The sequence below is a fragment of the Lissotriton vulgaris genome, chromosome 5 (genome assembly GCF_964263255.1).
Source record: "Lissotriton vulgaris chromosome 5, aLisVul1.2, whole genome shotgun sequence".
Lineage (NCBI taxonomy): Eukaryota > Metazoa > Chordata > Amphibia > Caudata > Salamandridae > Lissotriton > Lissotriton vulgaris.
In genome coordinates this window covers 1,265,840,871-1,265,855,722 of record NC_141693.1, presented here as the reverse complement: position 1 = coordinate 1,265,855,722, position 14,852 = coordinate 1,265,840,871, and the positions used below count along the sequence as shown (strand labels likewise).

The 14,852-nt window shown below is 41.9% G+C and overlaps 1 protein-coding gene across 2 annotated transcripts in view; it reads right to left on the bottom strand.

Annotated features, from left to right (window-relative positions):
• SHISA4 (shisa family member 4) overlaps window positions 1-14,852 on the bottom strand; it is a 772,640-nt gene that overhangs the window by 690,386 nt on the left and 67,402 nt on the right. For both annotated transcript variants that reach the window (XM_086923109.1, XM_086923110.1), the window contains exon 2: window positions 2,542-2,713. In XM_086923109.1, coding sequence (XP_086779235.1) covers window positions 2,542-2,713 — 172 coding nt within the window. The remainder of the gene's footprint in view (window positions 1-2,541; window positions 2,714-14,852) is intronic.

Here is a 14,852-nt window from a genome sequence, read left to right as displayed (position 1 = left end):
CTGACTAGAGTGGTGGTTTCTGCCTGGCTTTGGCGCATGCCTTAGCCAACCAGAAATCCCAGTTCTAACAGTGTGCTTATGTTATTTAAAGACTAATGTAGTGCTTTAATCAAGAATATATCTTAAGTAATGCAGAAATGTTGCTTTGTGTTTAAAATGTTGCTTCAGGAATAAACGTGCCATATTAGAAGTTGCACGTGTAAGTTGCCTATCAAAGAAATGCATGATGCTCTAACATGAGAAGATTAATGCCTTCGAAATAAATAATGAAATGTATTGCTTATGTTGTAGTATTAGAAATGCATTTAAATATGTAGAGGCCTGAGACATGAAAGCGCCAGCAGAGGCCTAACTGTATTTTCTTAGCTCAGCTAACATGTAGACTTGAAATGTGTAATTTTCCTTGGGAAAAGGCTCCTTTTTGCAAATGAAGTCGAATTGTAACTTAGAGTGTGTGCAAGGTTGTTTCTCATACGTTTCGGTTGCAGGTGCTAGGACACAAAGCTTGTTAGGTAGAATAATCCACAGTTTAGGAGTTAGGGTGGTAGGAGTGAGAATGAAGGGAGTATACTGGAATGCAGAGATGCAACATTTGGCGGAGAAGGTGCCTGGGACCCAAGGACACAGCAATAGTTTTTGGATGAAGATGGTGTCTTGATGGAAGAAACCAAGAGGCTGTACCTGCCTGAAGGGTTGTGATTTGGGAGTGTTTACTGTTTTGGGGATTTTGTATTAGGGACAGCACCCTGAGGGTGGAGAGCAGAATTTGAGGGCAGCCTTTAGAGTAGATTTCGAGGCAGAGAGCACAATGTAGACTTGGAACAAGACAGGCAGGTGAGGGGTTAGGAAGGAGCATCTTAGAACAAGCTCTGTAGTTTAATGTTACTTATCTACAGAAAGTGTGTACTTCTTAGGAAGTCATCACTGCTGACACCTTTTTCTCTTGCCTGGGAGGGAATACTAAGTAGGGATGTCACCTAGAGTTAGTGTAGGGACAGATAACATTTTCTTTCCCTTTGGAGCAAATGCAGTCAAGACTTCAAGTGGGAAAAATTATCGTTTGCCTAATACTTCTTGAACTTACTCTGATTTTGATCTTGAGTCGTTTGAGACTTTTGCAAAGGATTAGGTTAGTATTAGTGCCAGTTTATTTCTTGAACCTCTTACTAAGGTGCTTGTATGTTCAGTTATTTTTGGCTTTGTAATACATTTTGTAACTTCCTTTCGTAGTTAGTGGTACTTTTAGAATTGATTTGATTGATTATTCACTAAGTTGACAAAAGTTATGATTTGGAAATCTTCCCTTTACACTTCTTAGAAGGCAATAAAGATTCAGTCAACCAGGGATTCTAAGGATTGGTAAGGTAAAAATCTATATGAGAATCCCAGCGGTACCACTTTCTTTCTAAGAATCTTAAGTAATGCCACTATTCCGAATTTGTCTTTCCTTACACAATCTAAGTTTCAGGTATGGTCTAAGTCTCCAGATGTTTCCTCCCTTTGCATCAATAAGTATATGAAAGTACACTTTTTGATTTTTTTCTCCATGTGGATCCAGTCGTGAAAACTAGGTGTGTAAGATTTTACCTTTTCTGCAAACTTGCCACGAGGTTTACCAGGGCAGACAGGAGACACATGAGGAAAGAAAGATGCCACACACATAAAACAGCTGATTTAAGGAAATTAACATGGTATGTGGGAAATGTAAGAAATAAACAGAGGGAGAGAGAGAACACGAGAACATATGCAGACATGGTGGTTGCTCAGCCTTGATAAGTGAGGCCCTCAGGAGTTTGAATTCTTAGCAGCAGGAATGAAGATCTCCCCAGAGTGCACTGCGTCAGTCTCCTTTAAGCAATGCTTTCTCAGTGACCTCCTTCCTGCAAAATATTGCTATTGTAAAGTAGATCAATGATGTTTGGGTGAATCTTACAATAGTTCTGGTAAGATGCTTTAGTTTTCATGGTACTACTTTTAGAGGGAGGTTACATGAAGGATTGCTGTGCTCCACCGTTTTTGCAGAATTAATAGCACACACTCTTTCACATAGCTTCCAATCATACTACTGAATATTAACTGCTGTTGCAACTTGAACTGTATAATGAACTATGAACAATCTATGTTACTGTTGTAGTGTCCTGGTCTAATCAATAAACAACGTGAGGAATACAAAGAGGTTTATGAGGTATGTATAAGCACAATGTCTCGAATTGGTCATGATCTGGCCCATTACACAGAACTTGCTACATAAAGCAAAAATTAGAACCAGCTTTTTCCATAAGGTCAGATCCTAAGATTATCGTAACACATTTGCCTTTGAGTGAGTGTAGTCTAACTTTTATTGCCATACTTTCATAATTTATGTACACCCAAAATTATCTTCAGCATGCAGCAAAGATCTTTTTTCCTTTACTTAATCTTGAAAGAAAACTTATTTCTGAAACATCGATTTCATGTATCGCCAGTCACACGTTTTGTACTGTAGGGGAGCTGTTTGTTGAGCATAAGGCATCGAAATACTGACTTTGGATCTGTACATACCTGAACGACACACAGTGCTTTTGCTGCCTCTCGGGGAAGAGTCTGAAAGGATCTCTGCAGCAGTAGCGATGATGACAATCGCCACAACAAAAGGAAAAGAATTCACAGTCAAAGCCAGGCTTCCATGATCCACTTTTATTGATGTACCACAAACAGTCTTCATTGGCAGAAACTGTGGTGGGGAAAAGACAAGGATTTCTAATCATTAATTTACGTGCAACTAAAATAACCTAGTAGCAGAACAAAATAAAAAATACAAAGATTGCCAATGGGCTGAGAATATAAAGGACGATGTTCACAGGATTGCTGATATTATGCTCCTCAACAGGAATGTGGTTTTTAGAAGGATTCACCAGAAGCTTTCATGAATTTTGGAATTACTTAACCTTGACTAACTACCTTTCACAGATGCTAGATTTAGACAAATGTACTGACCTTGTAGAATATGAACTGAATACTCTCAATTGGAGTAGCTGTGTGAATCTCTACTAGGTCTTTAAAGTGACGATAGAACTAACAACACTATTGATGGTCATTGCTCGAACAATTGATAACTTGATTCTCAAGTGTATATGCATTACCTTAGAGATTCTTACACCACACATATACATTTCTGATTTATTGAAGTCTACATTGAAAGTATTTTGAAAAGTTCCTGTTTCCGGGCTTTATAGTGCCAAATCACTCAGGAATTTAGCTACTTGTAACAGAAGTACAAACATCAGGCTTTACCCATTAAAGACTGATATTTGAGTACCTTGGTATGACATTTCGGTTTATCTTAAGGAAAGATTAAGGGCCCGATGTAGGTAATTTCATTTTTCCAGTTCTTAAATACCGATTCATACCGAATCTGTATTTATGAATTGAAAAACTGAATGTAGGTAAAAAAATCGGTAAGAAATACCGAATCGGTAACAATCGGAACCTAAACACAGTAAATACCGATTCAGTAATCTTCGAATCGGTAATATCCGATTCGGTATCACCCATTCAACCCTATGGGCCTCCAGGCCCATAGGAATGAATGGGAGATACCGAATCGGAAATTACCGAATCGGAGATTACCGAATCGGTATTTACCGAATCGGTAAAATCCGATCTCGAAAATTAGAATAGAAGACATGTGAGCCAGTTAACCAATAAGGGACACCCATCACACCCCACAACAAAGCAACTGAGAAATCAACCAATCAGATGCAAGTACCACACCCCAGTACCTGGAGGTGGCCACACCCATGCAGGTGCAGAGCTACAGAACTGTTTGGTGAGCTGGAGGGAAGACAGAGGAGCAGGCTGCACTGAGCCTAGCAGAGCATCACCATGGAGTCCCAGGAAGGCCAGAAGGATGGAGGTGATAGAAAAAGGAAGCTAAAATTCAGCACAACTGAGCTCCAGGTGCTGGTGGAGGAGGTAGTGCAGCATTACAGCCAGCTTTTTGGGAGACAGTCCCTGCAAGTAGCAGAGTCTGTCAAAAGAAACACCTGGCTGGCGATCCAGAGCAAAGTAAATGCCCTAGGGGTCACACATCGGAAAATTGAAGATATCAAAAAAAGGTGATATAACCTGAGGATCAGCACCAAAAGATTTCAACCCAGAGGAAAGAATCCTCAGCCACATGTGGAGGGAAGAGCCATGCACCAAGCCTGACTGAACTGGAGCAGCTGGTGGAATCCACCTTGGAGCCGGAATGCATACCCGGGATTGGGGATGCTGACAGCTCAGCCAGAGCTGCAAGAAAGAAAGGTTAGATGCATGGACATGAATCACCACCCATTCCCTGGCCCCTTCCCCAATGTGGGTGACTGAATCACAATCCAGAACACATGTCAGTACTCACCACCAATGCATCATGGTAGTCGTAGTCATAGGAACATACATCAAAGCAGCCAACACAGAATTCAGCATGCCATGCCACACTCCCATACACAAGCAGTTGAGGCGTAGGACATTGTGTGATAGGAATGTGTTTAATAAAGACGCACAGGTGATCATTGTCCATGTCTGCCCACAGGAGAGTCATCGCGCATGCAGCGCAGGGAGGGGAGGTGAGTGCACCAGCAACGGCTGCGAGGGAGAAGCCTTCAGACACATCAGGACCCAGCACTGTCCCTGAGAACACTTCTACAGTGCAGGCACCCACAGCATTGGAGGAAGACACCACAATACAGCCACTGTCACCCCTGCTGTTTGGGACACAGACTCCGGCAGCACCTGCAGGTGCCACAACGCCAAGCTCAGGGTCCTCTGTGCATATGAGACCAAGGAGGCAGGATGTTCCACCACTCAGGATCATAGAAAGCTCTGATGAAGAAGAGGTGGAGGTTTACACACACAGCACTCCACCACTGGCTGTCAACGCAGGGCTACAGTGGTCATCAGGATCTGTGCGTGCAAGTGTCCGTGGTCGTAGGGCACGTGAGCGAGACGAGGGGCAGGAAATGCAGGGGGTCTTTGCTGGTTTGGAAACCACTATGGTGAAGATCCAGCGCATGCAGGCCAAAGGGATCATGGCAGTGCACAGACAGGTGCGCATCCTGAACAGCAGGATGTCAAACATTGATCGGGGGATATGCTCCATGGGCCTAGGAATGGAGTCCATGGCAAAAGGAATGGAGTCCATGGCAGAGGGGGGTGAGGGAAATGGGTGTGCGCATGGGTTCCCTCTGTGACATACTGGAGAGTGACCAGATAGAAAGGCGCAGGAATAGGCACGTACTTAAGCAGCAGAATAACGCCATCAACCGGCTGGCAACTGCAACCACCCTGCTATGCCGCCGGTCAGTGAACATGCAGACTGACATTGTGCACTGCTGCAGTGACTTGTCCAGGGGGATGGGGAGAGTGACCTCTGCTATGGAGGTACTGCTGACACAGCAGACAGCCACTGCTGGTAACACGTGTGTCGGGGACACAGAGGAGTCCACAAGCAGGAGTGGAACCAGCACGCCTGTACAGGATGTTCGTCGGAGCAGCAGGCTCCATGTAGAAGACCCTGGCACCACTGCGCAAGTTGACCCCCTGGCCCGTAGCTCCCACACCATATTGCGTAGGCACAGGCATTAGCAAATAATCCTGAACACAGGACAGGTCACAGTGAAGTGAACTTTGGCACCCAGTGTGAAATGCGGATGTTGTTTGATTCATGTGGTCTGGTATATGTGAAGTGCAGTAGTGCATATTAAACTGAGTGCTTCAGGAACTAAACATGCCTGTGTCTCCTCACTCTATTAGAAATATCTGGTTGTGATTTCTGCACGTCTCAGTCTGCCATCTGTTGCTGGCGCTGCTCCTGCTGCATTGTGATTGGCTTGTTCTGTCCCATCATCTATGTCCTCATGATATGTGATTTCTACCTCTGTGCCCTCCTTGGTGGCAAGATTGTGCAGCATGGCGCAGGTCGCAATAATTTTGCAACAGATCATTGGCGTGTACTGCCGTGCACCTTCACTCTTATGGAGGCAGCGAAATCTGCTTTTAAGCAGTCCAAAGGTGCATTCCACCACGCAACGTGTTGTTCTGTGTGCCACGTTGTAACGCCTTTCACTCCTGGTGGATGGATTCAGGTAAGGGGTGAGGACAAATGAACGCAGGGCATATGCACTGTCACCTGTGTGGAAAATGAAATAATGATTAGTAACATACTCATGATTGATCCTTCTGCATTGGCTATCAGGGTGTCTCACAGTTATTTACCTAGCAGGTATCCATCCCCGAAATCACCAGCAACAAGGCGTGTGTATATCCCACTATTCTGGAAGATGTAGGAGTCGTGGGTTCTTCCTGGAAATTTGGCAACAATGTTGGTAATGATGTTTGCAGCGTTGCAGATCACCTGCACATTGATTGAATGCGTAGACTTCCGGTTTCTATAAATGTGTTCTGTTGCTGCAGGTGGGCATAGTAGGATGTGCGTCCCATCGATACAGCCTATGATGTGCGGGAAGTTTGCAAGTTGGTAGAAATCGCTTTTGGTCTTTGCTAGTTCAGCAGGTGTGTCAGGGAACTCAATGTAGTGTCCCATCCTCTGCATCATGGCGTCAAGGAATTTCCTGAAGAAACATGACAGGCAGCTCTGGGACACCCCACCTACAACAGCAATCACATGTGGGTAGCTCCCAGAAGCAAGAAGGTGTAGGCAGCACAGCACCTGCACATGGGGTGGGATGGCGTGTGCTCTTGGGGTTGGGTGTTCCAGATATGGCTGGAGGTCCCTGATCAAGTCCAGGATAGTTCTGGGATGTAGCCTGTACCTTTTCAGGATCTCTGGTTCAGTCAGTTGGAATAGGGTGATCCTCTGCCTATACACCTGCTCCTCCCTTAGCCAGACCCTCTCTCTTGCTGCCTTTATCCGTAGCCGCCTAGTCATTATGTAGAAAGCCGCCATTATGGTTGCACTGTTGCATTTTGGGGCTTTATTTTATATACTGCACCTGGTTTCCACCTGCTTTCATTCTGTGGTAATTACCGACTCTTAAATACCGATTTTCATGGTATTCGGTATTTTTTGGGTTTCCTACATCTCGATATGCCATTTTTACCATTTCTGATTTACCAATTCGGTAAATAAGAATTCGGTATATTCAGATTCGGAAAATACCCATTTCTTATTTACCGACTCGGTAAATATGAATTCGGTATATTCCGATTCGTGAAATACCGAATCGGTATTTTACCAACTGTTTTTTACCGATTCTGACTCTTTTTTTCCACATACATCTCGAAACTCTTATTCCGGTCGGTAAGGGCCGAAATTACCGAATTTTTACCTGAAGGATCCCAGACACACTGCAACGTTTGGGCTAGAGTATTTTTGTTGCTCAGCACCAGGGGAAGCAGTTTCTTTTGTGGTGTGCCTAGTGTGTCACTGCTGTGTGAGTGTGTTGCACAAACGCTTTACACATTGCCTCGGGGATAAGCCTCACTGCTCTGCCAAGCTACCAAGGGGGTGAGCAGGGGTTATCTTCAGCTTGTAACTCCCTTGCCCTGACTTGAGTGGTGGTGTCCGCCTGGCTTAGGCGCATGCCCTAACCAACCAGAAATCCCACTTCTAACAGTGAGGCATGTTGAAAACCGGTGACACCCACATCTTTCTACTTTTTGGCAATAGCATAAAAGCTTTATAGCTAGTTGTTAAAGGCCGGTGAGGAGCATACCATTCTATTTAAAAGCGTTTCTATGCACTGTGACATTTATTTCAAAAGGGGATTCCATCTGGGTATAACCATAATACAATTTGACATGCAGAACTGTTTCCACATGGGTAGTTAAAGCACAATTATTTCTACATTATTGTATTTTTCCCAACAGTGACACACACACCATTTAATTTGAAAATGTGTCCAAGACTGGTGACACGCATATCTTTTTCCATGGTGGTAGTTAATCCACAGTTACAACTAAATTTTTCCCATTACAACAGTGACACACGCACGTCTTGGAGTTTCTTAGGCATACCAACAAAGACAAAGCAGCATAAGCCATTGGCTTGTCTGATGTATTATTAATCATATATATTTATGATGCTTATACAGTGATGTTTTATGCATTATAAGTGTAAGCCATGTTGACCATAATATTTATATTGACACCATACAGTTTGAGGCAGCAGTGTTGGATGAGGATGGAGACACATGTGGGGGCTCATCCAGAGCCTTAACAGGTGGAACAGTTAAGAAAGTGTATCCATCCAGGATTAAAGAACTCAAACTCCCAGACTGCATTGCACAGAGTCACATCCGGGCAGCCATTTGAGAGGCGTGTTATGAATAAATTATGCAGTCATGGGACTACACGCCATTTTGTACTTTGCCGCTGAGGAAGAAGGAATTCGAAACGCGTATGGAGTGACTGTTTTTCAACCTTCCGTCATGTTGCGTGCCATCTATACTAATGATTAAAGATTTTTGGGTTGAACCTTCACTGCTGTCGGAGTGCTTCCTACCTGTGTGACAAACCCCCGAGCATTGACATTTGGCGGCAGTCCAGCCGTCCGGATTGCACCACCCTGCGAGCAAAGGGGGGCCAAGAGGAGAGTGATCAACCTACCTCAGTTTGGGGCAGCAGTGTTGGATGAGGATAGATGCACATGCTGGGGCTCATCCAGAGCCTTAACAGGTGGAACAGTTAAGAAAGTGTATTCATCCAGGATTAAAGAACTCAAACTCCCAGACTGCATTGCACACAGTCCCATCCGGGCAGCCATTTGAGAGGAGTGTTATGAATAAATTATGCAGTCATGGGACTACACCCCATTTCGTACTTTGCCGCTGAGGAAGAAGGAATTCGAAACGCGTACGGCGTATGGAGAGACTGTTTTTCAACCTTCCAACATGTTGCGTGCCATCTATACTAATGTTTAAAGGTTTTTGGGTTGAACCTTCAATGCTGTTGGAGTGCTTCCTACCTGTGTGACAAACCCCTAAGCATTGATATTTGGCGGCAGTCCAGCCGTCGGGATTGCACCAACCTGCGAGCAAGGGGGGGCCAAGAGGAAAGTGATCAACCTACCTCAGTTTGGGGCAGCAGTGTTGGATGAGGATGGAGGCACATGCGGGGGCTCATCCAGAGCCTTAACAGGTGGAACAGTTAAGAAAGTGTATACATCCAGGATTAAAGAACTCAAACTCCCAGACTGCATTGCACACAGTCCCATCCGGGCAGCCATTTGAGAGGCGTGTTATAAATAAATTATGCAGTCATGGGACTACACGCCATATCTTACTTTGCCGTTGAGGAAGAAGGAATTCGAAACGCGTACGGAGTGACTGTTTTTCAACCTTCGGACATGTTGCGTGCCATCTATACTAATGATTAAAGGTTTTTGGGTTGAACCTTCACTGCTGTCGGAGTGCTTCCTCCCTGTGTGACAAACCCCGAGCATTGAGATATATATATATATGTATATATATACATATATATCCCAACAACTTTCTGCTTCTACAGCGCGGCATGCAGAAATCACGGACCACCAAGCAGCTTTCCAGTACACAGGTAAGTTTATTATCACCTCTTTGTTTAGTTTGGCATGACGCGTTTCGGGTAGACACTACCCCTGATCACATAACAGTCATGTAGTGCGAGATACCATTAAATACTCATTTTAATCACTTTGAACACCACGTGACAATAGAAAGTGAAAACATACTGGTGTTTGTGATGAGAACGGCAATCTCTCTTTGTGAGCAACATTCAATTACATTTCTGATTTGTATTAAAAGATCTCAAGCGTGGCATAATTATATCCACAAATTATAGCAGCATAAATGCATTCATGACTTTTTTAGCACGCATATAAATAAATAAATACGCAAATAATTTAACATGGTATGATTTGTGCATTGTATATAATTATACACATTTAAAAATATTTACAATTATATACACAATAAAATGTTCTGTACAATGAAAAAATATATATATTTGTATATATACATCTATACAATTATATACATATGCATTTGATATACCGCATTTCATTGTGCAATATTCCAGCCTAAATGCTGAAAATGCATGTGCAAAGTACGCCAGTATGTTAAGTAGTCCATGTTCAACCCAGTTGTTTCCCTTTGGAATACCACGGACCTCGTGCAAAATTCCTGCCTCAATACAGTTGCGTATGTGCAAATTCGCTGTGTATGCATGCTACATCTTTCTATACAGAAATGTGCAAAATTAGTTGGCTCAAAGATGTTGCAATTTGACACATGATCCCAGGTGTCCCCAAGATGCTCGTTCAGTTACATCCTAAATTTACCAAAGTGCTAAGTGCTATACCCTAAAAAAATGAGTGAATCATAAAATTATTACATAAAATAACAGTGAAGATTTATACATATTCGAGAATCAAATACTATTCTACAAATTTGTTTCAGCACTATTTAGGGAGTAGTATAAATGTTGTTAAAGTTCATCCCTATATATATCCACCAACTGTCATAACTGAGTTCATCAAAATATTGATCCCTGCAAGCCTGCAGGAAAATTCAACTAGTTGGTGGAGAAAATTCTCTTAATGTTCCTTCCTCTTGTTGTCTTTTCAGAGTTCTACAATATAAGAGGCTATATGTGAATTAATAGTAGCAAATCAAAAGAGAAATCTCAAAGAAAAGTATGCAAATCTTTTGTGTTATTCAAGCAGTTAGGAAATTTGCTATTGAGGTTCAAGATGTATTTTGTCTCTAGATGCCTTAGGAGTATCTCCCTGTTGCCACCTTTTCTGGGCATGGGGACGTGATCAATAACAAAGTACCTCAGGCAATTGATGTCTTTGCTATGAACAGATTTAAAATGCAGTGCGACCGGGTAGGCCGGATCGCAATAAATAATAGCTCTAATATGTATATATATATATATATATATATATTTGAAATGTACACTGATCAGTTAATCAGTAACCATTTTAATAGTCATTGTGGTAAGAAACACATTCAGCAAAAGTTACTAACAATGGGTGATCCATCATTAGATGAAGTCATTAAGGTTGCAAAATGTTTGCAGTTACCACAATTATTATGGAACAAATTGAGCATTTCCACACAAGCAAAATGGTATGTTATTGTAGCCCAAAGTAATACACAAGTATGGAAGTGAAACACTGTGAGAAAAATGTGTTTAAATGTATAAGCATGTATTTTAGGTGCAGTAACAATCTCCATGGAAGAAGAGGTATAGGGTGCCCAGATAGGAACATTGTGTGCTACAAGTGTGCTAACATGGGGCCATTTGCAAAGTTTTGCCAAAGCTCAGGCAAATGTTTCCAAAGTGGAATGTGTAGTGGAGGAGGGTATGGACCAGAATTTGATGAAAGAGTTTCAGGACATGATTCTGGTGGTGTCGGAAGATGAGGTGGTTAGGGGTGATCTCAATATGTCTGTTGATCCCTACATTGATAGCATGGTGGGAAACTAAACAATACACCTAAAGGTAGACTAAATTGCAAGAATTACCATGACAACATCTGAGTTGTTCCGTACTATGTTGGGTGACAGAAAGTTATTTCTCCTGATAAAGATCAAGTCTCACATGAAGGCAGGTACATTGATTTGGAGGGCTTTATAGAAGATTTGGTGGAGTTTAAGGGACAAAAACTACAAGGCAAAAATATATGTAGCAGTAAAGGGCCTCAACATATTGGGATGGTTCCATCAGGGACTTTGTGTGTTGGCGCTCAAACCTGGAACTAGTGGGCAAGTGCTTGTGGTTAAAGAGTTTTTGGTGTCTAATTCTATGTAACTTAAATTTCTGACTTTTTTAAATTTGACTTAGGAAAAATTGCAGGGTTCAAACACATGATACAAGTAAAACAGGGAGCTATCCAGGTTAAGCAAACACAAGGAGATGATGGACGGAGCGCTGAAACTTTTCAGACACTCACCCCCAGTAATAGATTTGGGTTCAATCCATCATCGTTCTTTAGCTCACTTCACCACCACCAAATTACTAATATGAGGGCATTGAGTTCATGCACAGTTATGGTGGATACAAGTAGATATGGATTAGGGGCTGGGCTTACATAAAATAATACAAAGGGAGAAGTCACTTTTTGCTTTGCATCAAGGGTTCTCTGTGAAGCAGAACTGAATTATTCAGTTATATAAAAAGAGTTATTGGCTTGTTGCTGGGCGAATGTACTTTTAGGGTTTAAGGTTGAAACTCCAGACTGACCATAAACCTTTCATATTAAATGATGAAAGGACTAAATATGCCACACCGCATATAGCAAGTCTTACCATCAAGCCATTGCAGTATAAATTTGATGTAAAGCACATACCAGGCAAGGATAATATTATGGCCAAGTTGCTATCTAGGTTACCTGTTCAGGATGTTGAAGAAGGGGATCTTGAGGATGGCAAAGAGAATTGTTTTCTGTCCGGAATGGGTGTTATGCAAATTAAAGCTTGCTTAGAGACTCAGTATTAAAAAGCGTGTCTAGAGGATTCAGTGATGGTATGGGAAAGGAACTTGTATTCTGAGAAATAACCCTTCTCTAAGATAGCGGAGGAACATTCTATTGAAGATGGTCTGCTGGTAAGGGGTGACAAGTGTGTCCCGCTTGTGGCTATTCGATCACATCTGATAAAGGCTGCTCATTAAGGTCATTTAGAAGCTACTTTGACAAAAAGAAGAGTCAGAGTGTGGTATTCAACAGTGCGGAAAAAGAGTTAAAAGTGGTGACACCTCTGTTACTAATCCAGCTCCCTGATAGCCCTGGGTCAAATTAGAAATGGATATGATTTGGCCTTTTAATTTTCTACCCCACATTCAGCACTATGCTTTTCTACTCATGTACTGCCATAGCAGATGTATGTTTTATATCTGCACCCACTGCATGTAATGCAGTAGTGTTTTTGAAGGACATTTTTACCAGAGAAGGTTTCCCTGTGAGTATAATTTCAGGCAATAGGGTACAATTTGTGAATATGGATTTGGAAAAATTTCTGTGAGAATCAGGTGTAAGACACCTCAAGAGTTCTCTCTATCATCACCAAACCAATGAATTGGTAGAGAGAATAAATAGTGTTGGAAAGTGTCAAGTGGGCAAAGAATAATCTGTATGATATTGATTGGGCGGTTAAGAGCATGTTATGGTTCTATCGCATAACTCCACATTCGACTACAAAGGTGTCTACATTTATTTTACTGAGATGAACACAGCCAAATTCTGTTATGTAACCTGCTTGGCTACTTAAATCCATTGGAGACAAAGCTGACATAGAAGTGGAGGAGGAAGCCATGTTTAGTAGGGCATTTGAATCTCATGTATGATGTCAGGAGGTGGACCAAACCTCATTATTTTTGGTATGGAGATGTAGTTTGTGTTAAAAATCCCAATTTTGTAAATATAAATACAAGGGATGCCAGCTAAGCAGAACCAGTGTCTGTAGAAAAAGTTTGTGAGAATGCCATAAGAGTTGTTGGTGGTCATTGGTGGAACTTTGGGAAAGTGGTTAAGGTAAAGGAAGAAAGTTTTAGTCAAACATCAACCCCAGGATCTGAAGCATCAAATGGTTTTCTAAACAATACTCTAAGCCCGGAACAACAGAAGAGGCCTAATGTGGAAAATTGTATTCTCTGTAGGCCAACTCGGTAGAAGTTCATAACTTGGAAACACAAATGACTAACTTTATGGGAAAATTTAGTCTGATATTTTGTTTGGTATCTAATGTTTTAAGTTTGAGGAGATTGAGTACAGTAAAATAAATTGTAGATTGATAAGTTGTCTGTGTAGCAAATAAATATTTATTTTTTTATACTTAGATGTATTACTAATTATTGGTTTTTTATGTTGTTTCCTTTTATTATTATCTTGATCTCATTTGCATTATCTTGTGTCCCTTGGTTTTCTGTTATAATGAATTGCTTGTTTTAGTAAAAAAAAAAAAAAAAAAAAGTATGTTATGTGGTGATCAAGCCTAGATATTATGAGGCAGTGGAATGTTCTTCCTCAAGACTTCTGCTGCTGTGGCCGTGTTAGGAGCATTCCAAGCTTGTCAGCTGGTGTGCTCCTGTGGCGGCGACACAGTGGTGGCTCCTGGTCGTGACTGGCAATGTGATTGCAAGAGCACGAGCATTTTGATGGTGCCAGGGTAGAGACAGCACCATCTCTGTCTAGTGGGCCAAGGTGGATGCACAGCACACAAGCAGAATGCACCCACTGAAGCAACACCACCAGGCATGACAAGCACAAGCAGTGGTTTGGTATAGGTTATCCGGCGCCACTTAGAAAGTCTCACAATTTTATTTGGTGCAGAGGTTATTTCTTACGGTGCTATAAGGTAGAAGGAACCACTTAATCCTTCCAAACATGGGCATACGCTTCTGACAGAAAAAACTCCTTAGCACACGTATATCAGAATACAGTTATGTATAGGCGTTGCCACCCTTTTGACACAATCATAGTACGTAGCTTGGTTAATACACGTATTATATTTATTCTTGAATGCTGGAAGTTCTCCACACAGCCGGCACGTGTTTCGTCGTGACTGGGAGTGTAACCCAACGACTTTTTCAAGGCTGTAGAAGTTCAAAATAAACAAAACAAAAGATATGTTGCCATTTTCATGTAAACTTCTTGGCCATAAATTATAATATTAGCCCAACATTACACAGTCCTTGTGGCCCCTTTCATGCAAGATTCCACTCAAGTGTCCAATTGATAATTTACAAAGCACATTATCCAACATTTCTCCTCAGTGAGAAAATGCAATCCACATCCTGATAAGTTATCATATTATAAGGTATATTCCCACATCTTTTCAGTTTAGAATCACAGTTTACTTGAATACATTTCTGTTATTGTTTAACACATA